General features: G+C 36.7%; 1 protein-coding gene across 1 annotated transcript; it reads left to right on the top strand.

The window, feature by feature from the left end:
* Positions 1-2,205: 2,205 nt before the first annotated feature.
* On the top strand, positions 2,206-13,691 carry fezf1 (FEZ family zinc finger 1). The gene is made up of 4 exons (XM_082539509.1): positions 2,206-4,164; positions 5,080-5,214; positions 5,902-6,034; positions 8,388-13,691. The coding sequence occupies exons 1-4, from the start codon at positions 3,355-3,357 to the stop codon at positions 8,621-8,623; spliced, it is 1,314 nt and encodes a 437-aa protein (XP_082395635.1). The 5' UTR covers positions 2,206-3,354; the 3' UTR covers positions 8,624-13,691.
* Positions 13,692-14,036: the final 345 nt, after the last annotated feature.

A 14,036-nucleotide genomic window follows, 5' to 3' on the forward strand; every position in this document is an offset into this window, starting at 1 on the left:
TTTTTGCAACTGCACTTGGGGACACATTCAAAGTTGCAGCAATTTTGACTGATCTTCAGTTCTTAAAGTAATGTTGGATTTTCATTTCTCTTTACTTATATTATGGGAAGAACCATTCAGCTAAATTCTAACAGTTGTTAAATGGGGCTGTCAGCTGTGGACCATCCTGACTTTTACACAACACAACTGAGAAGCCAAGAAATTCCACAAATAAACGCTGACAAGTCACACCTGTGAAATGAAACCATTTTAGCTGACTACATCATGAAGCTTGCTGAGCGAAGGCCAAGGGTTTTTAGCGCTGTCAACAAAGCAGGGGGAGGCTACTTGGTATTTACTATACTTGTGGGGACAAACAGCCCTCGTGGGGACCAAAATCCCGGTCCCCACAAGTTTGAAGGCGTTTTTGAGACTCAAAATGTGGTTTTAGTGTCAGGGCTGCAATTAGGTTATGGTTAGGTATGTGTGTGTTTGTGTAATTTAATGTTTGTTTTCAGTTTCAGGGAAAATCATCTAAAATCTGAGAAACAGTGTTGGATATGTAGCATCTTTATTCAATAGGTAACTAACGCAACAAGCATGGTGGAGATCTGAGTCATTTCCAGACAGACCAGAAAGGGTTTTTTTAAAAATCTAAGGATTAATTTCTTTTTTGTAATAAAATCCTCAGTAATGCCTAACAACTAAAAACTCACAAAACATTTATCGCTCACATAAAAATCAATAAGACAAGCAGACGATAGGACACACATTCTCCAGGTCACTAATATCGTGATAATTCTTAGCAAAATTCATGGTCTTGTTTATATTATGTTCTCATTTGAACTGTATTAAATTAAAAAAAAATCGTAAAATATTTTCAAAATAAATCTGTCACCGATTAATCAAAAGAAGTACCATTAAATCAGCAAGACTTTGACTTTCATTTTATTGGCATTCTGTTCAGAAATTGGTAAAGACAAATACTTTCTCCTGTAACTGTTTGAGGAGAATAAAATAAAACAAGTAGAACAGGTTTGGAGTTCTACTTCTAAAGTTCTAAAGTTATTATTTTAAAAAATACATTTATTTGCGCAGTATGAAATAAAGTTAAGAGAAATTAATATTTCATGAACAAAATGTAAGAACTGAATTAACAGGGGAAAAAAATAACACCGCGAAAATCCAGGGTAGGTTGGCAGAATAACCTACTCCTTATGATGACACTCATAATTATTTATAAAAGTATTGTTTATTAGTTCAGTTCAAAATATGAAGTGGTGAAAAGTCAGTTTACACAGAAGCAGCGTCTATGCGGCGCTAACACGACAGTGGTTTATTAGAGGCTCTGGCATAAGAAGCCTTTATGGGCAAAAAAATCAATGAAACAACAACAATTTATAATAATTGTTATTAATATTGCTATTAATAGTATGGCTAATTATTTAGACGTAAATGTAATTAGCTGGCAGACATCACAATATTTTGAAGTGATTTAACGTGTTGCTTAATGAAAACGATAATAAAAATAGGAATAAAAATGATAATAACTCTCAGAACGTGACTTATAATATAATTAATAAGTCTTGCGGTGTTTCTAGCAAAAAGAAGCAAAAAGGAAAACTTGGCTAAATAGAGTAAAACTGCCGCTGTGATCTTTCAGTATATAACAAGAGACGTGGCCTGACGCTCAGATATGAAGATCTTAGTAATTAATGTAAGTATAACTGTGTGTGTGTGTGTGTGTGTGTGTGTGTGTGTGTAAATATTTTTAGAATATTTAGTGTGTGTGTGTGTGGGGGGGGGGGGGGGGTGACGCACACCCAACATTATACGCTTATAGTACTACTACTACTATTATTATTATAACTTCAATTAAAAATGATAAGTTGTCTAATACTTCTATGGCATAAAAGCAACGAAACTCGGCTGGACAGATTAAAACTGGTGCTGTAAGGCTTTAGTAGATAAGTGAGGAGAGACGTGGCCTCACGTTAACACTGCAATGTCTCTTGCTTTAATAATGGGCGCATATTTTATTTTATCACACTTTTATTACGTGTAAACGAATACTTGATTTGTTGAGCCTCTGTGACCCCTGACTCATTAAAAACCATCGTCCAAGAACACACAAACATTCAACTTCCATCTAATTCCCTCATTATTTAAAACAGTTTGACTTCAAAACAAAACATTATTACATTAAGCCAACTGAGAGACACTGAAGAAGAAAAAGAAATGCGTGTACTATACTAATAGTCAACCAACACAAATACCTTGTTAACCTTTTCTTTTCTGATGTGACTGTGTTCACTCTAATTTCTGCTGTCGCTCCCTGGGCCCTCGACGGTCACTTTTATTTCTCTTCATCTTTTGTTCAAACCCTTGAAGGACAAATTCAGCTCAGTCCACTCCGAACCTGCCCATTCACTCTCTGCCTCCATCACTGACAGGATGGAGCTATTGTTGTGGGTTCGTGCGCCATTGGTTTCATTCATTCATCTTGTGGAATTTGCGCTTCAGCCCACCGGCTCTGTGCTTTGTGGATAAAAGAGTTGCTTGTATTCGTGTGACTGGAAAAAAGGATAAGACTCGATAGGGGAGAGTGAGCATTTTCACTGCAGATTTCTGTCCATCTCTTTGTCTCGAGTAGTCGCTTTTTTCCAAACCGCTTTTTAAGATTTAAAAATCTGGTGCGTAAAAGAAAAAAAAGGGCGCTTTGAGTTAAAGTTGTTGATTTCTAAACCCATCCAGACTGACATCAATGACATCAAATCCATTTTCTGCTCAATATCTCGATCTGTTTTCTGTTTTGAATTCAACTACATGACATGTCCCTGTCTTCTTTGAACCGTGCGTAAAAGGGCTGGGTTTTGAGAGCCAAAGACGTGTCCAAATCTGATCTAAAACACTGACAGTTCCTGACCCTGCAGCCGCTGCGCGTCTGGCTCATCACGATTTTAAAAAAAAGATGTCACGTAAAACCACAAGGGGACCTAGGATTCACCAAGTACCTTTCAGTTGAGCAGGAGTCCTGCCAAGTAAAGAACACTTTCCTCCTCCTCTTCCAGCGGCGACAAACGCAGAGAATCGACAGAGGAGAATTGAGCAAATTATCTACTTTTCCACTCTCCTTCTTGGACGGTAACGATCGGCAAGGTCTCGGCTCTTGCCCCATCGATATCGAACGAGCCTCGGGCGCCCTGATTGTTGTCAACAACCAGGAAAGCAGGGTCTGTGTTTTGGTGGGGGTGGGGTTGGGGGATCCCTGGCGGATGATGTCCTTTTCTGCGTGCCGGTGAGGAGCAGCGCCGATCTCATCTTCTTTCCAGCAGCTTTAGTTGTTGTTGTCGCAACCCGGTTGATGCGGAGGTGATGGACGGTCCTCTCCGCCGCCCAGCAGGGATCCTTGGCTCCCCCACGGCTTCAGGGAGCCAACCTGCGGGCTCAGAAATGCTCACCTCCGGCGGCAGCAGCAAGCCTCTCGCTTTCTCCATCGACCGGATTATGGCCAGGACACCCGAGCCCAAGTCAATACCGCTCCCCAACTGGTTTCAGTCCGCTCCAGTGGGGAAACCCGAAGCATATCCGTCCTCGCTGCATTGCATGATCCCGCTGGTACCGCTCGGCTATGAGCCGGGACACCGGCTCAGTATCACAGGGCTGGATCCGGGCCACTTAGACGCGTCTTCTCTCCCGGCTCCCGCAGAATTTTTGGGGTTTGGGCTAAACTATAAAAATCAACAAGAAGACACTGCTGTCAGCCAAACCACCGGGCAGTACAAACTCTTCAGACCCAGGGTGGTAAACCAGTCCTCTTTTCCCACGATGGGCACTGTTTGCTACCTGAATTGCAGCGGGGATTCCGGAGCGTGTCCACCGCCGGCTGGCCTGGTGAACCTGCACCCTATGGCCTCGTACCTGTTCACTGCCCGACATAAAGCCTTCATGGCAGAGAAGAGCAAGACCGGCATGCAACAGGCCGCGGAGCGGTACGCGGGTTCCGGCGTGCAGGCCTTCAAGGATCTATCTCCGAACCAGATTCACTACATAAAGCAGAGGGACCAGATCCTGAGTGACAAGATTTTCAAGGGCTCCGCGACAGCTGCAGCGGCAAGCGCCAGGCTCAGCGGCTCCTGTCCCGGTAGCAAGCCCAAAGTTTTTACCTGTGAGGTCTGCGGTAAGGTGAGCGTCAGCGCGGATTATTGAATTTATTTACTCTTTATCCACAGAAGGAAACTGAAAATGGATTTATTTTCAGAATTGATGTTAGTTATCTCTCACCCTCTTTTTTTTTTATGAAAAAATTCGGAGGTTTTGAAGATATTTTAAACAAGTAATCTAGTGTAAGTTAAATGTTGGATTTGATTAGTTATTAGTGTTTAACTTACAAATACTCGATCCTTTTACATAAGGTTAAGTTTTGTTTAATGGATGTGTTTAGGGTTAGATAAATAATATAGTGTCCGATACACTCGGTCACTCTATACGATCTAAACAACCTTAAAAAAAATAACTCTGACTAAAAAAGTATTCGACATATGTATGCATTAAAATAAAAATGCATACATATGTCGAATAGAATTTTTAGAGTGTGCAGACCCGGCATTTAGTTCGCAAAATTAATAAACGGAGTCCCGGAATGGAAGGAAAAAACGGAGGTTTGCTGTGGTTATTTGAAATAACAGATGGAATTTATCGAATTTAACATTTATAATTTCTCTAAAACTCATTTTAAAAGGACCAAATTACCGTAATGCCTACTTGGTGGGTTGTTTAGGAATTTAAATTTTGGCTCATGCTGCGCATCTTTAGAGATTTGTTATTGTGTTACAATGAACCCATTCCGTGTATTCCAAGTCCAATAAATTACCCCCCAACAGATTACACATAATTAGACTTAATCTAATAATTACAGGCACCCATTCTTCTTCTTTTTTTCCACATAATTAACCTTTAACTGAGCAATGTAGTCGGCTGACATTTTATTATTTTATTATTATTATTAAAATAATAATGATTATATTTTTCTTGTTGACAAGGTGTTGCTTTTTGTTTATTTATTTGTTTTGTCTCGGGTTTCCCCCCCCTCCTGTTCAGGTCTTTAACGCGCACTACAACCTGACCCGCCACATGCCCGTACACACAGGCGCTCGACCATTCGTGTGCAAAGTTTGCGGGAAGGGATTCCGACAGGCCAGCACGCTGTGCCGGCACAAAATCATCCACACTCAGGTAGGATGAGTTCAGTCATTCATCTCGGGTTTTTTTTTTTAAATTTTTTTGTTTTGTTTTTTAATGATGGTTTTAAATGTTATGTTTGATTATCATTTCGCTGATCTCTGTAAGTTTTAAAATGTTATATTCTCTGTTTTATTTACCGTTTAAATGTCAACCAAAGGTCGCGATAAAGTCGGTCACTCTTTATTATTCTGTTTATTGATTTATTTTTCTTTAATATGTTTCACCTCTGAATCGTACGCAGACATTTAATCACACTGAAGTACGATCATTAATTTATTTAAGTAACTACCAGTTCGATTGTTTTCAGTCATGATGATTGATATGATTTAATATGCGTTTGGTGGGCGTGGCTTCAGCGTGGCGTTCGGATTGCAGGTTTAGACTCAAAAATCGATTTCTGTTTTATTTACCCCTGTGAGGTGTCACTTTCACAGAGGAAATTAATTACGCGCTAATTATGTTTGTTTCGCTTAAAATATAAATTAAGCATAAAAAGTATTCATCTTTATGCGCTGTTATATTAATGAATTTGATTCTACACATTATATACATTATCTGTGAAAGTATAAGGTCCTTGTGCATCTCTGCAAGATTATTTTGTATTTTTTGGTGCTATTTTTTATTTATGGCACATTTTCCACTGAGTTACTTATTTCCCCCCTGTAATTTTTTTTACAGGAAAAGCCTCACAAGTGTAACCAGTGCGGAAAAGCCTTTAACAGGAGTTCAACCCTCAACACGCACACACGCATCCATGCAGGATACAAACCATTCGTGTGCGAGTTCTGTGGGAAGGGATTTCACCAAAAAGGTGAGACGGTAAAAAAAAAGAAAATGGATCAGTATTTTCTTATTTGTTTTTTCTCCTTTTTCAAGGATTAGATTTAATATATCAACCAAAACATCTTGATTAGAAATTTTATTCCAAGAATCCGTTACATTTTAGAGCGGTGTTAAATCCTAAAAAGCAAAAGATCCCGAGAGAAGAGCCACATCCTCACTATACAGCTGGACTGAACTTACAGGTCAAACAACACAGAGCGAAAACACGATAAATTCATTGGCATAAAGAGGGAAAAAACAACAAAAACAAAAGGTGATGATATGTAACAGAAGTGGGTGCGATGGACAAATACAGCGGGTCTGAGGCTAAATCCGTTTAAAGTTCCCGTGAAGACAGTTCGCTACAGACTCCACACTGTTTATTATATATAATTATTATATATTAATGTAAATCGAACATAATTCAGCATATTCAAGACATGCGAGTTTAACAGACACAAAAATAATACAGATGCTTGTCCAGCAGCACTATTTTGTTTTCTTCTTTTTTGTTTGTTTGTTTTGTTAAAATATGTTATGGAAACATAAATGTTTCATTGTAACTGCCTGTAGCAGAGCTGTTACATGTTGTAAGGCCAAATATTTGGTGCTATTTCAAACCTTCAAACCATGTGGGGCATCTCTGCCAGACACATAGCAGTCGCCCAAAGCCCATTAGAGTGGTAGTTGATGATTGTGTTGTATTTATGTATTCATAACAATTACCAAAGTTTACTTTCTTGAAATTAGCCGGACTTGTAATTTTAGAAAAGGTTAGTCTGCTATGACGGCTAAAACAAACAGTTAAATCTGAAGAGGAATCGCTCCCTGGATTCATCCTGAGCTGTTATGAAGTGGTGAAAAATCTTCTATAGAAACGCACATTCTTAGTTGTGACATTATATTTGTCTACATGCTTACAGTTTTACTGTGCTGTACTGATGTATTCCCTTCAAACTGTTGTATTGCTACTGCTTTACATCTACTAATACATCAGCTCTAATACATCCAATACATCGCCTCATGAAACACACAGAAAACTTTTACGACTAAATGCTTTAAGTAATTTGAGTACATGTAAATTAGATTTTCATTTAAATAAAATGTTGTTACATAGGTACTGTGTAAAATGTTAAATGGAATATGGTCAAATAAAATTTACTTAATTTGTATACATTTAGTTTATACCAGCCAGTGATTAATTCTTTAAATAAAGAAACCTTTGATTTTTTTTTACAGTTCAGTATTTTATTATTTTCAGTGTTGCTTTGTGTTCACTGAGAGCAAAAAGTCATTTTTTAAGTGTACATTTTCCTTTTTTTATGTTGTTAGAAATGCGGTAATACTTGTACTTTATTTCAGGTTTTATTTAATATTAAGGTAATGCCGGTGATTGTGGTGATGAATTGCTCTGAAAACACTCCTCTGGTTCATATTAACAGGAGGAAAACATATGTTTCTTTTTTGGTTATTTTAAATATCACAGAATTCAGTAGGGTTTCAGCAATAATGCCAAATACTGGATGGATTTTGCTTCTCAAATGTGAACATGTGATCCTTATTTTAGTTGTTAATGTGAGTAAAACTGTATTTTTCACAAACGAAAAACACATATATGTGGCATGATTTCTAATTCTCAGAACAACAAAACAAAACAAAATAAGCAACATAAATAAATAAATTAAAAATAAATATTATAAGGAAAAATATTTGCTGGGCTTTTTTCCCACATGCTATGGACTCATACAGTAATGTATTCATCACTGATAAAAGGTATCCTGATAATTGATAAAATGTTAGTAGTTATTCCCTTCTGCCGGTGATAAAAATTGAAATACTAATAATAACATCAATAATAATATTTACTAATAATTGAACAAAGTGCACAAATTCTTAAAATATGTGTACGAGTGACTGATTTACATCAGTATGTTATAATTTATTTTTACTTATGCAATTAGTTTATGTAATAAGTTGCAATTTTTACCATAACCATCGATCCAATTTCTGTAGAGGATCATTAAAAACAAATTATGAATCAATATATGAACATTATTAATTATTATTTCATTTTAACCTAAATGTAATGTTAATTAGTTTAAAAAGTAAAACCATTTTAACCATCAATTACCAATTTAATAACTTTTGTACTGTAAAGTATAATTGCTTGTTTTTTGTGTTTTTTTTTGTTGTTGTTGTTTTGGTCCCATTTCACTTCCTCACAGTCAGATTATGTGATGCTGATACCACTGAGCAAATATACTCTTGGAAATTCTTTGGAATTGTAAGGAGATTCCATGTCTTGATGTCTTGTTAAGTTTCACCCTTTTGCCTCAACACAGGAAACTACAAAAACCACAAGCTGACACACAGTGGCGAGAAGCAGTTCAAGTGCTCCATCTGCAGCAAGGCATTTCATCAGGTGTACAACCTCACCTTCCACATGCACACCCACAACGATAAGAAACCCTTCACCTGCCCAACCTGTGGCAAGGGCTTCTGCAGGAACTTTGACCTGAAGAAACACGTCAGAAAGCTACATGACCCAGCCGGCGCACAGTCTCCCCCACAGATGTAAAAACCTGAACACTGACTCTGAAGCCCCAGCACACCAAAATGCATAGTCAACAATTACATTTCAGCCAAGCTACATGTAAAATAAGCTACACTTTGGTCCTTAGACTTAAGAAGCCCTGTAGGTGGTAAGGGGAAGGTTTTTCATAAATCAGCCATATGCATGTGTTTAGAATTTGTGCACTTTTTTCATCCAAATTAATGCACCAGTTTATCAGTAAGTGAGACTGGAAAGTAACTAAAATACATTTTTATCATGGTTTTTGCTCCTTCTGTTCTCAAATTACAGATGCTTAAGAGTAAATGTCTTTAAATAATTTCCTTACCAATATTAACTAATTGGCTCATTTACTGAAGAAGTTAAATAATTTGAGGGTTCTTTTGTAACCTTAAATGATTATTTAAAAAAATATATAACTCAATCATATGATTTCTCTCACAAGCAGCAATGAAGCTCCCTGAATCCTTAAAACTGTGACTATGACTATGTTCTTTATGTGTTTCTGACTATGATCAAAGTTTTTAACTGACATCATGTCCTGTGTGTTGTTTCTTGTAATTCTACATGATTTAATGATGTGATATGGGGAGGAGTTACTTATGATTTGTAGAAATCATCATAGATGTCTTCCAAAATCCCCCTCCCCCACCCCCACCAGAGAAATCATAACAACAGATGATAAAGTTGTAAAACTAAAGCCAGGCATTTCAGACATGATTTTATTCAAAGTTACAGGTGTTCTAACAAATTTAACAAGAAGACTTTGCCATCTTTAACTGAAGGCTAAAAACAACAACAACTGGATCACATTCAAATTTAATTTATGTAGTATTTTTCTATTACAATCATATCCTGGCATATAATGGCTACAGATTCCCCTGTAACAGTTGGCCTAGTGTCATGTGATTAAGAGCAGTTTCATTTTGCGTAAAATTGCTAAATAGCACAACTTTTTCACAAAACCCAGTGACTTAAAAGATCAATGCGTCTGCATACCTCCACCCACAACATGCCTAAACTGAGTTATGTTATCCAGAGGATTTCCTGGATCTGCATAAGTTTCTAATCATTTTTAGATTACATCAAGATGATTTCTCTCAGTTTTTCTTATTTCAATTTGATGTGTATTTGTGAAGATATGTTGCAACGCACAATGCTGTCCATCCAAAAATCATTCCAACTATTCCTGAATCTGGACTCACTTCTGCTCGCAAATTCTTCGTTAAATATCCCAACAAAGAGGCAAAATAAATCAATGACTAAATAAATAAATAATAAGGCAAAAGTCTAAAATGAGATTATCCCTCCTTCTGATGGCATCACTGTGACATATTCACAAAATAATCAATATTATCTATAATTGTTTTTGCAGTCTGAGGAGGGATAGCCATGGAAAAAACCCAACAACTTTTAATTATAACATTTGTTAGTGTCCCATTAAATCTTTAACAACAGAATTCTTTTGATTGGCACACATGATAGCCAATCATGTTGTTTACTTATGTGCTGGGTTGAACTTTGGTTAACTGAAGAGAAGTAGGCAGTAATGCCAGGTGAAACAACACACTGATGCATGTTGTTAGTACGTGTAAAATGTAAAAGAGCTGAATTTGTGTATGCAGATCTATTTAAATTGTCTTTAACCTGACAGCTTCCTGGTACAAAATCTGTGCCCGTGTGATGGAAGAGCGGAAAATGTTTATTCTGTCTTGCTCACTTAACTCAAGGAAATAGCGCATTACCAGTAGTGAGAGTGCGCCTGAGCTGGTTGAGCACTCAAAATGCTTTCTGCTACAAGTCTCATTCACCAAATTACACACACATTCATGCAGCACTTTGTTTAACATTTACACACAGTCACACTCCAATGGATGCATCAGGAGCAACATGAGGAGTTCAGTTTCTTGGTCAAGGATACTTTGATTAAATTACTGGAGGAGCCAAGGATTGAGCCACTTACCTACTGATCAGTAAACAATCCCTTCTATGACCTGTTGTTGTGTCTACGACCACAACAACAGACAGGAAGTACATTTTTGCACAAAATCTTTGAATTTAAATAGGATTTTGTCACACATGATTAAATTTCCCTAAATACCCCTTTTACACTTAGCATACCAGACAGAGTCATTTTTTAAACATCCAGTCACAAAAATGTTATTTGCGTTTTCATTTGTGATCCAGGAAAAACAAAAAAGGAAAACTCTCTCCTTGAACACTCCAACACAAACCATGACTATGAACTTGAACGTCAAGGAAGAAAGAAAGAAAGAAAGTGTGTGTGGGGGACTCCTAACCCCTTTAAAGCCCCATAGTGGCCCCTTGATACCTGGTCCTGACATGCTCCATGTCTCTCTTAGCTTGCTGGTCTGAGGTTACTCTGAGGGGAAACTTAACTTTCATATCCTCGAATTACTAGTCACTTGTTTTGTTATAATGATGGATAATTATTCCATCATTAGTCATCAGTATTATTTTTCAGCCAGAACTCAGGATGTGAGATTACTAGACTAGACAAGTGACAGCAGTGAAACAGTGCAGACTCATGTTCAATAAGATTTAATAGTAAAAAGTAAATCTAGTTACATCTATATTTTTCTTAATATCAGCTAATTCCCTCAAAGTATAAATACCAAGGAACCAAGTATGTGTTTGGTGTATTTCCACCACAGGAAATAGTCTCAAACAGGTGCACTTTTTACTCCTGCATTGCCTAAAAAATTGCGTTGCCTAATTGTTTCAGGCACCGCTTTTGATGAAACCAGTAGCTTTTGTTTTTGTTTTTGTTGGTTTTTGTTGGGGTTTTTTTTTTTGGGGGGGGGGGGGGGGGCAGACCAATTGCAAACAAAATAATACAGTAAGGCATCGTATTTAAACATGTTTCTTCCATAAATTCACATTGTTCGTCCAAACACATTTGACTAGTGTTTCATTAAAAACACATCCACCAAAAAATAAAACCTAACAATCAAAATTCATAGTTTAAGAAAGAAAGAATTTAGAGACTATTTCAGTGTCCAAATCTGTAAAGGTTAACTCATTAGCTTATTTTTCACTCCCTTTATTCATAGCATATCAGACATTTGTCACCATGAATGCTGTTTTCTCGTTCATAATCATGTGATCCAAATGTGACACTGATTTCATGACAAAAGGCGATTGTCCAAAACTGTTCTTCTCTGTACTCCAGCAGGTTTCAGAGTTTGTAGTTGCTTAAATTTGTGACTTTAATTACATTTTTATAGATTTGGTGGGTATTTATATCAGTAATAACATCGTTTTGCTCACCGCCTTAGTACCTGAACTCTGGGAATGTTCCAAGGAACAAAATCTTCCTTAAGATTTTCTGCATATTTAATATTGGCTGAAGCCGTGTTTGATTTTGCAAGATAGTTAGCCCTCCCAAAAAGCTGCTGTTTCAAATTCACGCTGGATATTCATGCTTCAACCAGCCTGTTTCCAGGAACGTACTTCTAGGATCGACTTGCAGGTTCTTTTCATTGTGAGATGAGGTGCACCAAAACAATATAAATTATTAAGAACACTCTTTGTGGAAGGCTCTAGGAGGCCAAAACAGCAAGAACAATAGAGGGACATAGTTTGTAATTATTTCCAGAGTTTAGTTTACCCACCCACAGCAACTTATAAGGGTCACTCATAAATACCTATCCTAGAGGTATTTTTTCCTCAATTGAACATGCCTTAAAAACAGAGGGTCTATCAAAGAGCATTCTGGGGTCCAATTCTGCAATGAAAAAACAGACCAACGAACATCTTTTAAAAATGGGCATTGCAATCAACCAATTAACCAACTTTAAAGCTGTAAATTCTACCCTTAAAGGTATGTAAACTTTCACAAAGTGCTACCTTCCCTTAGAGAGCAGCTGATTCCTCTGATAGAGACACAAATGAAAGAATCTTCTCAAAAGTTTCTTGGGAGTTTTAGTCGTGAAATTGTTATTTTAAGATAACTTCCTACTATACCATCTGTAGATGTGTGCACCCAGTTTTCCTGTGCAGTAAGGAAGTATTTCGGACATTTTCCGTATTAATAAAATACTTTATTTCACCAACTCTACAGATTTAAGCAAATAAATGGGTGATTACAGTGTTATTAATATTGATAAAACGGATGAAGAAAAAATGTAGTTAAAAATGACTGTAATTCTGTTGCTGTTCATGTCAGCTGAATGTTGATCCCACTGAATCAAAGCTGAAAACTGAAAGCTAACCTGGTTTATATCAAAATTATTCCCCAATTTTAACAACATATTCTACAGAAAAGCCCAGATTTTTATATCTAAAACGTTTATATGATTATATGAAGTGGAGTGATAGCATGGCTGGTGTTTCCTATTCCTAATAAGAGATCCTTGTAAAAAAAAAACAGAAAAAAAAAAGAAAAGAAAAAACAGAATGCAACGAGATAATGTCTTGAAGAAAACCCACAGAAAAGGATATAATGTAGCTAAAATATGAAATTTCTGTTTCATGAATTAATGTAAGCAAGGGTACAGTTTCTATATCATGTCTGATGCTTTCATTTTTTCCTTACTTACTAAATTTAGCCATTGTACCTTGTTGCATTTTACTTCATTATTACAGCATTTTTTTTCTCTGTCAGTCACAAAAACTTTCGAAATCTGGGTTCTCAGTGGTTCCATACATTTTTTTTAAAGATTTGCATTTAAATATTTGTGTGTACAAAACCTAATCTGCTAGGACACACAGCTCTAACGTCCTATGAAAGAACCCCCACCACCCACAACAAAAATAAATAAGTAAATACAATACATTTCTTATTTACCTCTGCATCTCTGGTCCTGAGTCCTGAGAACAAGTTGAAACCTTCCTTTCTTTAGTTTGTTTCTAAACTTGATTTCAATCTCAGGAGAATTGTAAAAATAATAATAATAAAATAGTATTTTATGATATTTATTTTAAAGTGTGTTATATTCTAAAGAGAATAGCTGAACTGAAGACTACGTTATATGAAGAAGGGTTTCTTGTCAAAGTAATTTTTTTGTCCTGCTGCTAAACGAAAAAGCATAATAAATGAAAATCAACTGTGTGTGCTCATTGATCTTTTTGAGTTAATTTCAGTAATTACTTCCTCCAAACCATCAAAGTGTCTTTTACACCCCACCTCAAGACTTCTCAAAGAAATCCTACCATAATTAATGCTTCACTTTTATATATGATCAAACTATCTCTATTAATCGGCTACATGCCACAGGACTTGGCTGGGACTAGGCTAGCAGTACTTAAACCATTACAGGGAGTGCAGAATTATTAGGCAAATGAGTATTTTGTCCACATCATCCTCTTCATGCATGTTGTCTTACTCCAAGCTGTATAGGCTCGAAAGCCTACTACCAATTAAGCATATTAGGTGATGTGCATCTCTGTAATGAGA

This window comes from Aulonocara stuartgranti (genome assembly GCF_965226115.1).
Source record: "Aulonocara stuartgranti genome assembly, chromosome: 7".
Taxonomy (NCBI): domain Eukaryota; kingdom Metazoa; phylum Chordata; class Actinopteri; order Cichliformes; family Cichlidae; genus Aulonocara; species Aulonocara stuartgranti.

Coding starts and splice junctions, on each gene's coding strand:
- fezf1 (XM_082539509.1), top strand. CDS start 3,355: ATGGACGGTCCTCTCCGCCGCCCAGCAGGGATCCTTGGCTCCCCCACG. Junction 5,215..5,901: donor ACAAAATCATCCACACTCAG/GTAGGATGAGTT, acceptor TTTTTTTTACAG/GAAAAGCCTCACAAGTGTAA. Junction 6,035..8,387: donor GAAGGGATTTCACCAAAAAG/GTGAGACGGTAA, acceptor GCCTCAACACAG/GAAACTACAAAAACCACAAG.